This window comes from Anarrhichthys ocellatus, unplaced genomic scaffold (assembly GCF_004355925.1).
Source record: "Anarrhichthys ocellatus isolate YVR2014 unplaced genomic scaffold, GSC_Weel_1.0 scaffold64, whole genome shotgun sequence".
Lineage (NCBI taxonomy): Eukaryota > Metazoa > Chordata > Actinopteri > Perciformes > Anarhichadidae > Anarrhichthys > Anarrhichthys ocellatus.
Window position 1 is genome coordinate 628384 of NW_022280094.1, and position 15474 is coordinate 643857.

At 41.3% G+C, this 15474-nt stretch overlaps 1 protein-coding gene across 2 annotated transcripts in view; it reads left to right on the forward strand.

Annotated features, from left to right (window-relative positions):
• LOC116397259 (leucine-rich repeat and fibronectin type III domain-containing protein 1-like protein) overlaps positions 1-15474 on the forward strand; it is a 339526-nt gene that overhangs the window by 291495 nt on the left and 32557 nt on the right. For both annotated transcript variants that reach the window (XM_031872518.1, XM_031872519.1), the window contains 2 exons: positions 1477-1689; positions 3593-3903. In XM_031872518.1, coding sequence (XP_031728378.1) covers positions 1477-1689; positions 3593-3903 — 524 coding nt within the window. The remainder of the gene's footprint in view (positions 1-1476; positions 1690-3592; positions 3904-15474) is intronic.

The following is a 15474-nucleotide window of genomic DNA, read 5'->3' on the forward strand; positions in this document are numbered from 1 at the left end:
CCTTATATCGCATACCTTATATCGCATACCTTATATCGCATACCTTACATCGCATATCTTATATCGCATACCTTATATCGCATATCTTAGCTGTGGGACTAAAGGTCGAGGAGCCGCTGAGAAATCTGCTCTTCACCTGCTTGGAAGCTACTTCCACACGGGTTGCAGAGCTTTACTGATACTTGGAGAGATAACAGAAGGACATGTTACCTTAAAGAGAAGGATATAGAGGGGGATCCCTCACCTGGAGATCTCCAGGAGCCGACCCCTCTTCAATGATAAGTGGAGGTGCACCGTGAGATAAAGATGGGATTAATTGGTATCATCTCCGAGAGGTTGATGTACAGACCTTTGCCTCACCTCGAGTAATAGTTGTGGGCGTCCCTCAGAGAGGTGCTGTAGGATCACTATAAGAGGATTAGCCTTGTAGAGAGTTCGATCCAGAGACCCCTGTGTCACCTAAGTGTCCAGGCATATTAACACTCAGAGAGTTAATAGCCTCTTTCCCACTGCAAGGACATGTGGGCCTCCACTGCATCCGTCAGCAGTCAGACATTAACCGTCAGCCGCCAAGGGAACTCCTGCTTTGAAATCGATGAAAGCTGCACCGCTTCCTCTCCGACAGGAAGTTCAAAAATCTGAAAGGTTAGATCCTCATGAAATGGAAGGGAGAGTTGAATCTGGTTGGCATTTGAAGGGGTTAACTAGACAAAACAGATATTAAGAACAGATGAGCACTTCATACACTCCTTCACACACTCTTACTTTCACACTTCCACACACTCACATCAGGGCGCAGCGTGGTTCAATCACTGCCCTTTTTAGTCTGAGCTTCACGGGAGCAATTGAGGGTTAGAATGTAATACAAGACTGAAAGGCACTGGTGCTGCATTTGAAGCTACAGCCCAGTGGTCATCAGGTCAGTAATCTTCTCTGCTGGTTACAGGACCCAAGGAGGACCCAGAAAAGGTTTTTTTGAAGATGCACTGAGTGGTAGGAATGATGAGTAAGCCCTGGTAAGCCTTGGCAGGCCCTGCATGGCCTCGCAATAATACTCCACCAGGGCTTTGGCTGGCTTTATTTGGGATTGGGTGCCAGTGGGTGGGTTTTAAATATTGCGAGGGCTGAACTCACTTAATCTCCATTTGCACACAATAGAACTCCTTCTGAGAGTCTACTGTTGGAAGAACACACCGCTGGAAGCCAGTAAGGGGCTCTGTGCACAGAAAACTGACTTCTTCATTTGTTCCGACATGTTTTCTTGGATATTTTATCTCACTTGTTTTTTTTTGTAAAACCATAAACTGCACTTTAGAAGTCTTTAAATAATCACTCCTCTTGATAGTACTGCACCTTTACTGCAGCTGTTTATAATAGAGTTTGTGGAGTGAACTCTATAACTATACGTTCCACATCTTGTTTTTTAAGCCATTCAAATATTGTGACATATGTTTTTGGTCTGATGTCCCTCAACAGGAGGAGTTTGTTTGCGAGCCACCGATGATAACTCGCCACACGTCCAAGATGTTTGTGATGGAGGGTCAGGAGGTCAGCTTGCGCTGCAAGTCCATCGGGGATCCGGAGCCGTCCACGCATTGGGTCAGTCCTGAAGGAAAGCTGATCGGCAACACGTCCAGAACCGTCTGCTACGAGAACGGCTCGCTGGACATCCTCAAGGCCTCGGTGAAGGTAGAGATGGGGTTTCATTGTCAGAATTTGGTTATGCTTGTGTTGATTATTTCTAAAAGTGTTGGTCAATTTTCTATGCTTTCTATTTTGGGGCAGCTGTAGGTCAGAGGGTAGAGTCGGTTTTCTTTTAACTATTTGGTTCTGAGGCGGCTCCACTGCAGCTTCACTGAAGCCCACTGCTCCTTATGCTTAAATGCAGAGGTCAAATGTCATGTATGTACCTGTATGACGAGTGCAATAAAGTCGAAAGTTGAAGTTTCATCGCACAGATTCAAATACCCAAAACTTCTAATCCAATGAGTAATGTTTTGTGTGTAAAGTTTTAGACATTTATAAAGTTAATTAAAACAACTCATTTTGACAGAAGTGATTTTTGGAGAGATTAGAAAAATAATATTTACAAATATATTGATTGGACATTTAGTTTTTTCAGCACATGAAGACATACAGTAAATACCCCTCATCCTATACTCACTCACCGTTTGCGTAATAAAGAGACAAATACATTTGAGCATAACTGTCTGTCAGTGGTTCTCAACTGGTTTGGCTGCGTGACCCACCATCACCCCTTAATGACAAGCCGCGACCCACGACCCAAATTATTTATATATATATATATAATTTGGGTATATCTATATTCAAGAAGTCTAGTAGTAGTAATGTCTTTGTGTAGTAAACAACTGCCAAATCAAATAAAGAAAGTACACATCAATTATATTTTAACAAATATTATTCTCGTTTTTCAAATTTAACTGGATGGAATATAAATAATACATAGAAATACATAAATAAATGTTCTTCTAATTTCAAGTAAAATAACAGCTGGATTAAAAAATAAATTACGTAATGAAATTCATTTTAGAAAAGTTATTTTCACTGAATTGCCCTGCAGCTTTAAATTCAGTTAATTCAGGGTGAAGTGAAAAAGCCACAATATTATATTTTTCTCATCTACTAAAAAGAGAAATGAGTGTTTGAAGAATTCACTTATACGAGTCTGTCCAGTCAGAGTCTAATGACTCTGGTCTCTCTGGACATTTTTCTCTTTTGGAACTCATTCTATGACTTGACTTTCACAACTCTCACTTCAACAGTCCTGCTCTGCTCTCTATCGTCTCTCCCCCTTGTGTCAAGGTGTGTGTACATCTCACTCAAGTCAGGAAACTCGTCAGAATACCCATATTTGATTGGCTGAGCTGCATCACGTGATGTGATTCACAACGCATTGGTCGGTGTTTTTCCTGCACTGCTGAACAAGTGCCGTAAATGCTGGAATAATTCCGCTGCATAAAAAATGCCCTTCAAAATAAAATCACATTTTATTTTTTTTTGTCAGGCAAAGGCCCGCGACCCACTGAAAACGGGTCCGCGACCCACTTTTGGGTCGCGACCCACCAGTTGAGAATCACTGGTCTGAGTGATGCACACGAAAGAGGTGGAAATAGAAGTTAGTGATTTTGTACTCAAAGTGTGTGCAAAGGGTATTCAACCTTAATAAGTTAAATTATTATTAATATTTTTGTCCGTTTTTATTTTACAGAACAACATTGAAGATGAACATAAATAATGGCATATAAGGAAGAGATGGAACGTATAAATAAATTACTTCAGATTGAAGTAACAGCTATTAAATTGAAGCACAACATCAAGAACTGCAAATGCTATTCCTGCCTGCATTTAGCAGGGACATTAACATATTAAATGGTCAGCTGTTAGCTTGCAACCTATAAAATCTTTGTTTTACTAGATTTGTCAGAGTTTATCCACTTTGTCTTTGTTCAAATGAGTATTTAACTCCCCAAATTCTGTCCGGAATTAAGTGAATAAAAGATTCAAAGTCTGTTTATTATAAAAGTAAAAGCTAAGTTACATTTTGGGTCTTTTCTTCTCCAATGATTTCTAGGATTCTGGAAAGTTCACATGCATAGCGTCCAACGCAGCCGGGGAGGCCACTGCTCCTGTTGAGTTGGTCGTCAACCCCTCGCCACACTTTGACCCAAAACTGGACCCCGACCCGGGGCCTTCGGACATCCCCACATCCATCAAGTCCAACGCGAGCGGCGGTCAGGCACGGTCTGATCAGCAGAGGGTCAGTGTATCAGATCTATCGTCCAGCTCTGCCACCATCAGATGGCCCCCACAGAACCACATACCAGGAGTCCGCATGTACCAGATCCAGTACAACAGCTCCTCAGATGACATCCTCATTTACAGGTAAGATAGTGGGGGTGTGGCTGCTGTAGGTTACAAAGATAGTGTCCCTTGACAAGAAAAAACTGATCTGCACGTCCAAGCTTTTCTCCTTTATCTATAAAACACGAGTTCAGACAGAAGAAGAGGACCAGTCAGAATGTAAGACAATAGCTTTCCAGCTCAGAGGATCCAGAGTAAGACATCGATATACTGAAACCAGCAGTGGATCATGAGTAAACCTTTGAGAAACAAAGACCTGCGTGAAACACATTTCCCTCTCTGCTGTGTGCAGTGGAGTTCCATCATAAACACTACATATTAAACAATGGATTTTTTTAGAGTAATCCGTCAATTGTAGGAAAGAGCGCTTGTAAATGACAATGGCTTATAGGGAGAAAAAGAGTGGTGCATCTTTCCAAGGGAACATTTAGTATAGAAATCCAGTTACTGCGTGGTGGCTGACGAGGCTGGATGCTTTGATGAATAGAGATTATTTTCAATTTACATCCCATGGATTTAAATCCCTGTAAATAGCACATTGTCTTCATCAGTAAAATTAGCCTAAAACGTCTATCCAAGGTATACCCAAAGTAAATTGAAAGCTGTTCTTGAACCATGTGGAGTACATGCATGGTCCCCCAACAGTCAGAATCACTGTAAGTGCTACTGGCATTGAGTAACAGAAGTTTGAACACACTGAAGTAGAAGGTTTTTATTTCCGCCTGAATATTTATTTGCAAACAGATGCCTGCAGATGACTATAGCTGGGACTTATTAGCTGGAAAACACAATGGGACCACAGCATGAAGCCTGACAATACCACAGAAAGTGAATATTTTATACATTTCGAAGGATATGTCTAGGCCAGGGATTCCCAAAGTGTGGTGCACCCCTGGGGGTGCGCGAGCTGCCTCTAGGGGGTGCGCGAGAGGAAAAATGTAATGGTGGTCTAATGGTGCAGTCATGCCTGGTGCAGTGAGGTTCTGGCTAACAGCTGTCTGAAGCCCTCTTATTTACGTCGCCACCTGAACACCAAGCATGCCAGTGCAAGTCAAAAGCCCCTTACATTTTTTATATCGAAATTGGAGGAGTTACAAAACAGCCCAAAACAACTGCAGTCTCATTCATGTGTTGGGGCTACAAAAAACGCACTACGGGCTTCATATCTGGTCACAGAATAGCAAGAAAGGGGCTACCACACACAATCGCCGAAGACGTGTGCTTGCCAGCTGCCAAAGAGATGGTGGAATGTATGATTGGAGAGAGAGAAGCAAACAAGTTGGACATGATCCCAGTGTCCAACTACAGATGTGGCCAATCTGGCCAATCTTCTGGTGTATGTCCGTTACCTTTTCGAAGGCACGGTGCAGGAAGTTTTTTTGTTTTTTTTTGTGTTTTTTATCTTGTAAACAAACGCCACGCGCGAGCAAACTGTTCTCTCATTGGTCCGATTTTTATGCGACTATAAATAGGCTCTGTTGCTTTTTTTTTTTAAGGTGTGGGGGATTGGGGGTGCGTGAACCCGGTCGGGATGTAGAAGGGGGTGCGTGGCAAAAAAAAAAGTTTAGGCCACGCCTAGAACCGCTGGTCTATGCGATTTCCAAAAAAGGCCATTTGGAGACCCATGGTAAACATGGTAACATACCTAGGCTGTGTTAAAATGTGTATTCATAATTCAAACTAAAGCTTATTTATGTCGAAATACAATCATTTATAAGTTATTTCACCATTATTCACTTTCCTAAAGTCTCCAAAACCACACTTCGCATTCTACGCACGGTCACATTGAGCAGACTCGCGATTACGCAGTTACTTCCGTGTTGTGGCTGTAAATCTAACCCCTGAAGCTGTATATCGTCATTTTTGAAATTTCATTGGCTATACGAAGCGTCAGTCATCAGAACGATCGGTTGGTCCGTGGGTATTTATTGATGTAATAATGTGTTTTGGACTAAATGTTTTACTGGATTGGATCGTCTGGACCTTTGGCAATGTAACAAGACCGTTTTTGTCTGAATATTATCGATGGGTGGAATACTATGAGGCTTCATAGGTGAGTTGTCTCAATGTTGTAAATGTTTGTTTGTTGGTTGGTGGTCTGACAGGCGTTGATTGTACCTGCTGTTGTGATTGTATCTTGAAATGGTTTGCATCAATCGAATCACAACAATTTTAGCTTTCCAAAGACATGTTGCATCAACCTATATCAACCCATAGCAGTTGTGTACAGAACATAGGTGTACACTTAACACTGTGTTAACAGGTTTCAAAGAAATTAAATCATCCTGTTCCACTCTGTCTCACGGTAACACACATGTTCTCCATCGTCAAGTTCCAGCTCTCCATTGAAGCTTTATAATGTTCACGCTGGGTGAAATATTCAAATCCGTGTTTTTATACTACTACATATATTTTTCTAGATGTCTGTTATATCATTTGAGACACAATTACCTAAAACTCAGCCTGGCATGATTGGTAAACTTCGTGATGCACAAATGAGAACTCTGGGTGGGTTTCAATAATGTTTGACTGTGCAGCAATACTTTATGTTTCTTAGTATATCAGGCTCTGTGCAGGCAGCTGTTTGAATGTAGTCTGCGGTGGCTTAACACCCCCACAGCAGAGGATGGAAAGTTTTACATATGGCAGTCTTGTTAGAGATCCCCGGGTCACTGCAGGAACAGTAGGAACAGCTGATTGTTTTGCTAAAAATGTGTGTGTGTGTGTGTGTGTGTGTGTGTGTGTGTGTGTGTGTGTGTTTTGTTTGGTAATTTGGGAGATGAGTCTGTTCAGCGTGTGATTTTACATATATGAACATTTGCGCTCTTGGTTATGTTTCTGCATTTATGTTTGTGGGGTGTACTTAGGAGGTGGACAAAAAAGATCCTTACACGATAAAAACAGGTGGAGGAAGTGACTGAGTGTGATGCTGCATTCATGTAGTGCTGGAATAATGAAAAAAAAATGAGTTGCCAAAGGGGGAAATTAACGTGAATGCCCCCTCAAGTCTGAGCAACAAAGAAAGTGGACAGTTTGGTACACGGCTTGCTAAGATGACGTCTTATTAGGCAGAATTATAGCAGATGGAAGTAAATGTTGGGTTGATGGTAAGAAAGTTTTTGTTTATTCACGTATTGCATGTACATTTTTCACATTATGGTATTAGGTTGTAATCTAAATAAATGTCATGGCTCACCTGATCCGTTTCCTTTGCTCTTCGTTGTCACGCAAATACTGAATACAGCTATCGACGTGTTGTTTCAACAGTCTGAGCAATAAAATACAACACAACTTCTTACACGACATTTCCACATTACGACGTTAAGCTTGTGAACACACCGAAGTCGACTTTTCGACTCTTGAAATGGGACCATCCGAGGAGCACGTGAATGCAGAATGAGTGTGTGTGTGTGTGTTGTGTGTGTGCTCCTTTCCGTCTGTCTTTGCTCCAAACACACATCATCCCTGTGTGAGTCATTATCACCAAGGTATTCCGCGCGTAGGAGTCTGTTTCAGGGTTTTTCAGGCTGTCAGGTTTTTTTTAAATAAACAGCTCGGTGAGCAACAAAAGACGAGTAAGCTGAAGAAAAAAACAATGTGACTTGGCTTCGGGAACAGATATCAGATCAGTTCAATTATTTATCTCACGAAACATTTTTTGTTTCAAAAAGCACAAATTAGGATTTAGGATATTATCGTCATAATTCAGAGTTTAATGTATTCTATTTCTGAAGGACACATCCTAAAACACAACAACATTACATGAATTCTAGGTGAGGTGTACAGGAGGTGTAGAGTCCACGCTGGATCAAACAATTGTTAATGAAAACCCTAAATCTTCCTGTACCTATTGGTGTTGTGCTCTCGGCCAGGGATGACACGAGACCGTATCAGAGTTCAGGGGTCTGCATGGAAGAGTCAGGACCCCCAGCAGGGTACAGGCATCAGGCAGGTGGAGACAAAGAAATCAGTGGCTGCTGGTGGGAGCCTGCAATAGACTGCTGAATGGAAAGTAAAAGATGTAGTGGCACAAATATGAAAATTAATGAGTAAAGCCAGACAGAACATTAAGATTAATGTAATGTAATCACTACTTAAAACAAAGAATATGCAGAAAAATGCTGAAAGGGGAAAGAGTCTATGCAGCAAAAACTCTTTGAACTCTGCAGTAAAAACACAAATACATCGTACAAAGATACTGTCCAGAGGACATAAAGTGTTCATGCAGTGCAAATTAGGAAACCAGAAATCAGATCAAACGATGATGTGATAATCTATAATGTATATTAAATAGTGCCGTTTTTGAGGAGTAAATGAGCAGTGAAACTTCCCTGAAGGATTTTTTAGGTCCGTCACCAAAACCCTGAATCCTCCAGGCAGCAGCTGATTTGCACATCCTAATCACCAGATGTGGATTTCAGAGCATGTTTCAGACTCAAGCTGCCAAGTGGCTGAGTGGGGACCCTCGATCGGCCCGTGATAGTGAGTGACCGCTGGATGGTCCCATCAGCCACTTCAGCCAGCTCTGTAACCTAGCAACGTCATTCAGGATGCATAATTGAGTGTTATTACCAAGCATTTGGAGAGCTGACAGATGACAGTTTGAAATGTGTCCACAGCCTCAATTCTCATCTTGACCGAAAACCATTCGATTGGAGAGAACATGTGGTCAAGTGCAGGGCGTCCAAATGGATCATTTCCGGTTGAACTGTGGGGGTGAGCTCATGATTTTCCCGTAATTCGTTTTTATCTCCACCCACGAGTGTGTATTTAATGCCCCGTTCGTCACATTGGACGCCGTAATAAAAATACGGCCAAAAGTCGAAGCGCCGAAAACACCGGTCTTCCCTTTCATTTAAGTGGCGGTGGTCCATATGGGATTCTGGGAAAACAAAATTGCAACAGAATCAACTTTTGGAGAAATGCTACGCAACGACAACCAGAGTATGTGAAGTGAAACAAAACCGCTCTCTCCGTTTTTACACCGGCCGCTGTTGCTCCCTTGAGCCCGGCGTTTACACCCTATAGTTGCTCCAGCGGAGCCTCCATCAGATTTAGACTGGGTGAGTAAGGGTTGAGAGGGTGGGGTCCAGAAAACAGATCAACTAAAAGAGTCACAAGTTAGCATTCTTTCAGAAACAACATTTCTTTTTGGCAAATATTATTTAGCATTAGAGTCCAGAATCTACAGCATTAAGGAATATGGCTGAAATCAATGCTCTAATATTAATAATACTATTTTACCGTATCAGTATATATCACATTATGGCAGAAGTATGCGTGATCACAAACAATCAAATTGATTGTGTCTATGCAATGATTTGTGTTGCACTATTATGTATTTCTAAAGACACATTTTTTACAAGTTAATGGCTGAAGGTCTCAAGACCCTGATCGTCTTTGATCAGAAACTTTGTCCCTGCTGGCCACCATACACACTCCTCCATTATAAACAGGCAGTCAGCTCTTTTTGTGGCCTCCCTCATGACTCAGGTAAAAAGCACCCGTTTCAGCTCACAGTAGCAGTGCTTCGACTTTTGACTCTGAGAGCAAAACATTTCATAACACAAGTGGAGCTCTCTGGCAGAGTTATTGGCCTCTCCACTGTACGCTGCAATAGAGGAGACTCACGACGCCCACTCTGCCCTCTCTGCCCCGCCTCTGCAGTCTGGTGCCTGGCTTTACAGAGACTCTGCAGTCAGAGCGCAACACCGCGCTCCACATCATCACATACTGAGGCACGCGCTGCACTCTGCAACGCAACACATACATTGTTGTAATTACGGTACAGGGGTTAAACTCAGATTTATGTGCACTTGAGAAATCATAAAAATAATTTTAGAATCAAACTATTTACAGTCTAAATATAGAGAAGTCTGCAACTCTAAACACAACGTATTTGTTGATGCATGTAATATAGTAGTATCTACATTTCAGAAGACGTGTGCCTCTAACAGCACCCCGACTCCCAAATATGCTCACAGCTCATTGTAGATGTTAATCTAAGAGCTGAGAGGAAAATGAAGAATTGGAGGCTGTTGCATGCTATAACCAGGCTGTAAACCCTTAAGCAGTGGCGGGCCGTGCATTTTATAACTGGGCCTTCACTGCTGTCCTGCAGCTGAAATACCACCTTATAACCACATGATAGCGCCACAGCTATTATTCATTTCTAAGGCTGTAACTATGTCCGTCTTCGTATTAAACCGTTCGGTACGAGGCTTACATATGTTTGAATAATGCTAGAAGCTTAAATTCAGGACAACATAATGTTTTCTGCGCTCATGGAGGACAGTGATTCTCAGCTGTGGGACATTGTAGTACTGCTCTGCAATGTCTTACCTTGTCTCAGCCCCCTGTGTCATGGTGTGTGGTACATCTCACTCGGTTCAGAATGCCCATATTTGATTGGCTGAGCTGCATCACGTGATGTGATTCACTACCCGACTAAGCCTCTGCTGTTAAGTTTCGTTTCACGATAGTCACGTGCTCGCCCACTGACCAATCACAGCACACTCTGCACCTCGCGGCAGAGCTGCACATGGACACTGAGCTGCACTAATGCTGACATCATTATAGGCCGGCTAGCAGGCTCTGACACGTCAAAGAATACGCCCAACATGTCAAACTAAAGATCTGATTGGTTGAACATTATGACAATCAACAATATTGTCCCCATTCACTTAAACTGCACTGGATGCAGGTGAGAGTCTGCAGGCCTGGGGCCTCTGTTCCTACCTAGAGACACAGAGGAGAAATCTGATTGGATAAAAGCTCTACTTAAAACAAGCTGCACTGGAAGCAGAGCAACTGAGGAAGACAGTAGCTGTGCAATGAGAAAATAAGATAATGGGAAAAATATTTTTATAAATTGCAATACATGTAGTGTATTTAAGAAAAATTATTAAATTATTAAATAGCTATAGCTTTGTGATTCTGTTTAGGCCAGCAGAGAAGGCCTTGCAGGCCCTGACGGCCCACCACTGCCCTTAAGAATAGCATGTCCATTTAAGGTGGGACATTTTCTGCGTGGTCTTCTCTAACAGTTTCGGAATGCAACTGAACATTTAATTAAAGCCACAATCGGGTCCTAACCAACCCAACCAAAGTCCTTCTGTTGCCTAAACTTAACCACACACAGGACTCATGGCTGTTACACATCGGGGCATCAACCAGTCACTTTGCGCGGAACATACAGACATATTTAAAAGATAAATATAGAGGCTCTGCAGTACTAACCAGGAAGGACAACTTTGTTACTCCTTTCTCTCTTGACAAAGGAAGTGAAGACCAGATCCACTCACATCCATTCTTACCTTTCACAATAAAAGCTATAGACTGCCTAACTGTTTCCCAGAAGGAACTCAAATCCACTCAGAGCATTTAGCAAAAAGGAAACTCAATAAAACAGCTTAAAGTAAAAAATAATTAGCTCAGACAGACTGCCAGAAGCTGCTCTGGGTCAATAAGATCCTGGTAGTTGGTCGTCTGCCTGCACAAAGCTATTTTAAACTGTTATTGAAAAAGTGTTGCAACTACAGCAAATCGGCATTACTGCCGGTAAAAATAGTATATATTTCACATTTTCTTGTTGTTTATTTGTCACACCCCCAGTGTGTAAAGGCCTTCAGGATGTGAACCGCAGTGTGAAGAAAATGATGTAACTAAAGCTAATCTTAACAGCATCCTCTTTAACAGCTTCACAATGCAACAGAAAATGGAGAGAACTGGCAGTAGTAGATGATGAACGTGTCAGCTTGCACAGTTTTCAAAACTGCAATCTTATAACATCGTATCCTAAGACAATGTTTGCTTTATTCTTAGAGACATTTTGTCACACTTTTGTTAACACTAAATATCCTTCTACTTGGATGAGAATATCTTGAGATATTAACATAATGACATATAGGGCAACGCATATTTTACAATTGTGTCTGCTCAACGATGCGTATAATATCTTACTATATATATATATATATATTTTATGCGTTTTCCTACAAAAGTCCAGCAACATGTGTGAATTTCCACTCGTTACATGCATACCGTGTTTTCAAAATAAGCTTAGTTAAAACAAAAACCAACAAAACGACTGAGAAAAAGATCGTGGTTTGGGTCACACTAACTTTGGAAGTGAGGTTACTTGAGCACGCAGGTTACTTGACAAACAACTCAATGTTGACTTTGGTTTCACACAAACAGTTATGTTCTGAGTGAAAGACCACTCGTTTTTTGTTCATCCATCTCCCGTCCTGCCCATCCTGTGTGGGTTTTTTTGTGGTCTTCATACTTCCTGGTTCATGATTACGTGGATTGCATACAAATTGATTCGTAGGTATACGAACGCTGTGTGAGAACAGCCTGCTGCACAACATGTGCCATTTTGAGAGTAGTACACTTGGATCAAAGTGTTCAAGAAGAGAGTCTGCAGCAGACCATTTGAAATCTACATGAGGGAGCTCTCTGCACCTCCTCTGCATTCTCAGAGCAGTGGCAGACAGAGCAGTGAAGGAGGGAGGCACTACTGTAGGAGTGTGTCCACCGTTAGAACAAGTAGACAGATACTGACAAACATTTTGTTCAGATCCTCATGTGGACAACAAAGTGATAACTGCAGTATCAGCAAAAGTATTGAAACCTGCGATACCTGTGAAATCTCACCAGTTCTTGGTCAAAGTCACCTCCACCCCACACTGTTCTAAAAGTGCGGATGCAGTCAGCTTCCCCACAAATGGCACGTCCAAACTGTGCACGGCCTTTTTCTAACCTTTATCTTTCCAGGGAAAGCCGAGTGAGCCGGCCTGCTGTTATTCCCCGGCTTGCTTCAACATTCACATTTGGGAGCTGTCCAATACTGCTTGAACTGCATTACTCGTGTGAACTGAGCAGCCGCAGTCAGCCGGTGGTGCAGCAGCTGTGTTCATCGTGGAGGTTGTTGAGGGATGGCGGGAAGCGAGGAGGGGTTTTGCTCATTCAATTTCCCAGCCGCTGATCTTCCAGTCCGAACCCTGCCGGCTCTTCCCTGTAGGCCGCTGCTGCCCTATCATAATGGCATGACAAATGGGGCAATGAGATTTTTAGAAGTTCAGTGACCATCATCACGGCTCTAATTTCTGCCCGTGCCACAGGGGAGTACAGTTCAGCTGAACAAATTATGCATTACACACGAAATAGATGTAAGAAACCTTCTCCAGGTTTTTTAAATTGGGCACAAATCAACAGATGTGTCCTCTCCCACTAGCATAGCCTGTCCTCTTCTTTCCCTTTAAGCTGTAACATGAGGAGAAGATACACAGCAGCGAACATCACTACAGCTCACAGTATTCAGTGGAAGACTGACCCAAATGTAGCTGCACAAAAAGAAACGTTGGAGACAGGAAATAAGGTCAAGAACAAGGGTGCTGTAATTTAACAATGCAATATTCATGTCCCTTTTTTTAAGAATAATAAGTAAACTGTTTTTCATAGGTTTTTTATTTGGGAAAAAATATAATGAAATATAATTTCTGAATCAGTTCATTCTATTCTACTGGGGAAAAATGTAAGGAAGAATTAAATGCTTGGATGAAGGCTGTGATATATGTAATTAATAAAATAATTATTTCACTATATAGGAAGTTTGGTGAGAAAACTTTTTGGGCGTTATGTAGTAATAATAATGGTTCATAAAGAGATGGTGTGAAATTGCTTAGTTTTAAGTCAAAACCTTCACATTTTCTTAGTACCTCTAAACCCACTATTTCCTATATTCACTAGAAATAATGAGGAACACGTGAATAAGGAAAGTACTGGCACTGTATATTATACATATATATATATATTTATATATATGTAAAGTCACAAAATGTTCATCTATTGAGTGAGTCTGCCAAACATTCACTGACAACGTATTTAGTATGTTCTTCTAATTGTGTTGAGGCACTTAAAGCACTGGTTCCAGTGAAGAAGGATTGTGGTCAATAATGAAAGTCAACTGTGACCTGAAGCACAAGTCACAAAGTGTTTACTTTATAGACATTTAACCGAAACCACAATCTGTCCCTAACCAACCAAATCAAAGTCTTTCTGTTGCCTAACCCTAACCACACTCAGGGCTGAGGTAACAGAATCTTAGCAGCAATTGAGCCATCGCTAAGTCCCGCCCCTCGAACTCAGCCTGGCCAGTCATAGCATTGTCCAGCTCTGACCAGGGTCTGACAACTATCTGGCTCTGCTCCATAGATGCAATCCTTTCAGATTTTGAATTTGGAGCTAGTCATGGTTAAATGTCACATAATAGTGATACTCATTACCCAGAGAGGTTGGAAGGACATGTACTTTTCTAAAACGATACGTGTCTGAGTAGAAACCTGTGGAGCTAATATTAGCTGAGTACATCATTGGCTAGCGTTAGCATTTCTATGCTACGATAGGGAGTGCAGTTAGTGACAGTGGCTGTGTCTCAATTCAGGGTCTGCATCCTTTGGAGGACCCAGCCTTCGCGGTCTACGTGGGCCACGTCCTTTGAGGACCGCATAGGCCAGACTGTGCGGTCTACGAAATGAGACGACCTACGCCACAGAGGACTTCCTGTTTGCATCAACAGCTGTTCCCGCCCCGCCCCCCTCTTGCTGCTCCCGTCCCTAAAATCCCTGCTCAGCAGGATTATAAATATATATACATATAAATACATTAAACTAAAACCTATTCAGTATATATACTGGAAAGGTTTTAGTTTAGTGTTTTAATCAGTTTTTTATCATATATTCAATAATTAATTCATAGATCTTTTTCATAATATTGTTTTTCTATATTAATAATCAGTTAATTAAATCAGTTACTAATAACAAATTTTCAATCAGTTATAGTTCTGGTAATTAAATTAATTTATCAATAACTATTTCATTTCATTCACACATACATATATATTTACATGTACATATATATATAGCAATCCTAAGGAAATCAATCAAGACAGTTAATATTAACAGCAGCAAAACAAATGTCAGCAAACGTGTTCATTAACTCTCAGTAACACATGTGCATATACTTTATATTTTTAAATAAGTTGATGAAAAGAGAAACATTTATCAATAATGTTCACATAGGGATGCAAACTTCGAAGATTGACACATTTTACACAGCAGAATATATACATATTCACATAGAAATCATTTACATGGATGTCTTATGTAAATTTAAATAAATAAAATAAAAAGGTGACAGTCACAACTGTCATCTCTGTGACAGCAACATGAACACATGAGAAGGATCTACTGGTTGTGTTATTAGTGAAGGCTTTGTACAGGATGAGAGCTCATGTAACTGTAACCTTAAGTACAGGATGGTCAAATGGACTAATGTCTTAATTCAAAGCTACGGCTGCTGAATGTTTGTCCATCGTTCTCCCCTCAGCTCCTGGCTCTCTGTAACAAAACATGAACAGAATCAGCAAAATACTCAAATTCAGTGTATTCGTGTAGTTAATCTCAACGTTTGAAACGTTACCGGACTTAAAGTGATATTTCAGGTTCACAACCTGTCTACCTGAGCTCACATTGGTCCGTTTATGTACATGATATAAAGTCTAAATCATCTGTAAAATCATCACAAACT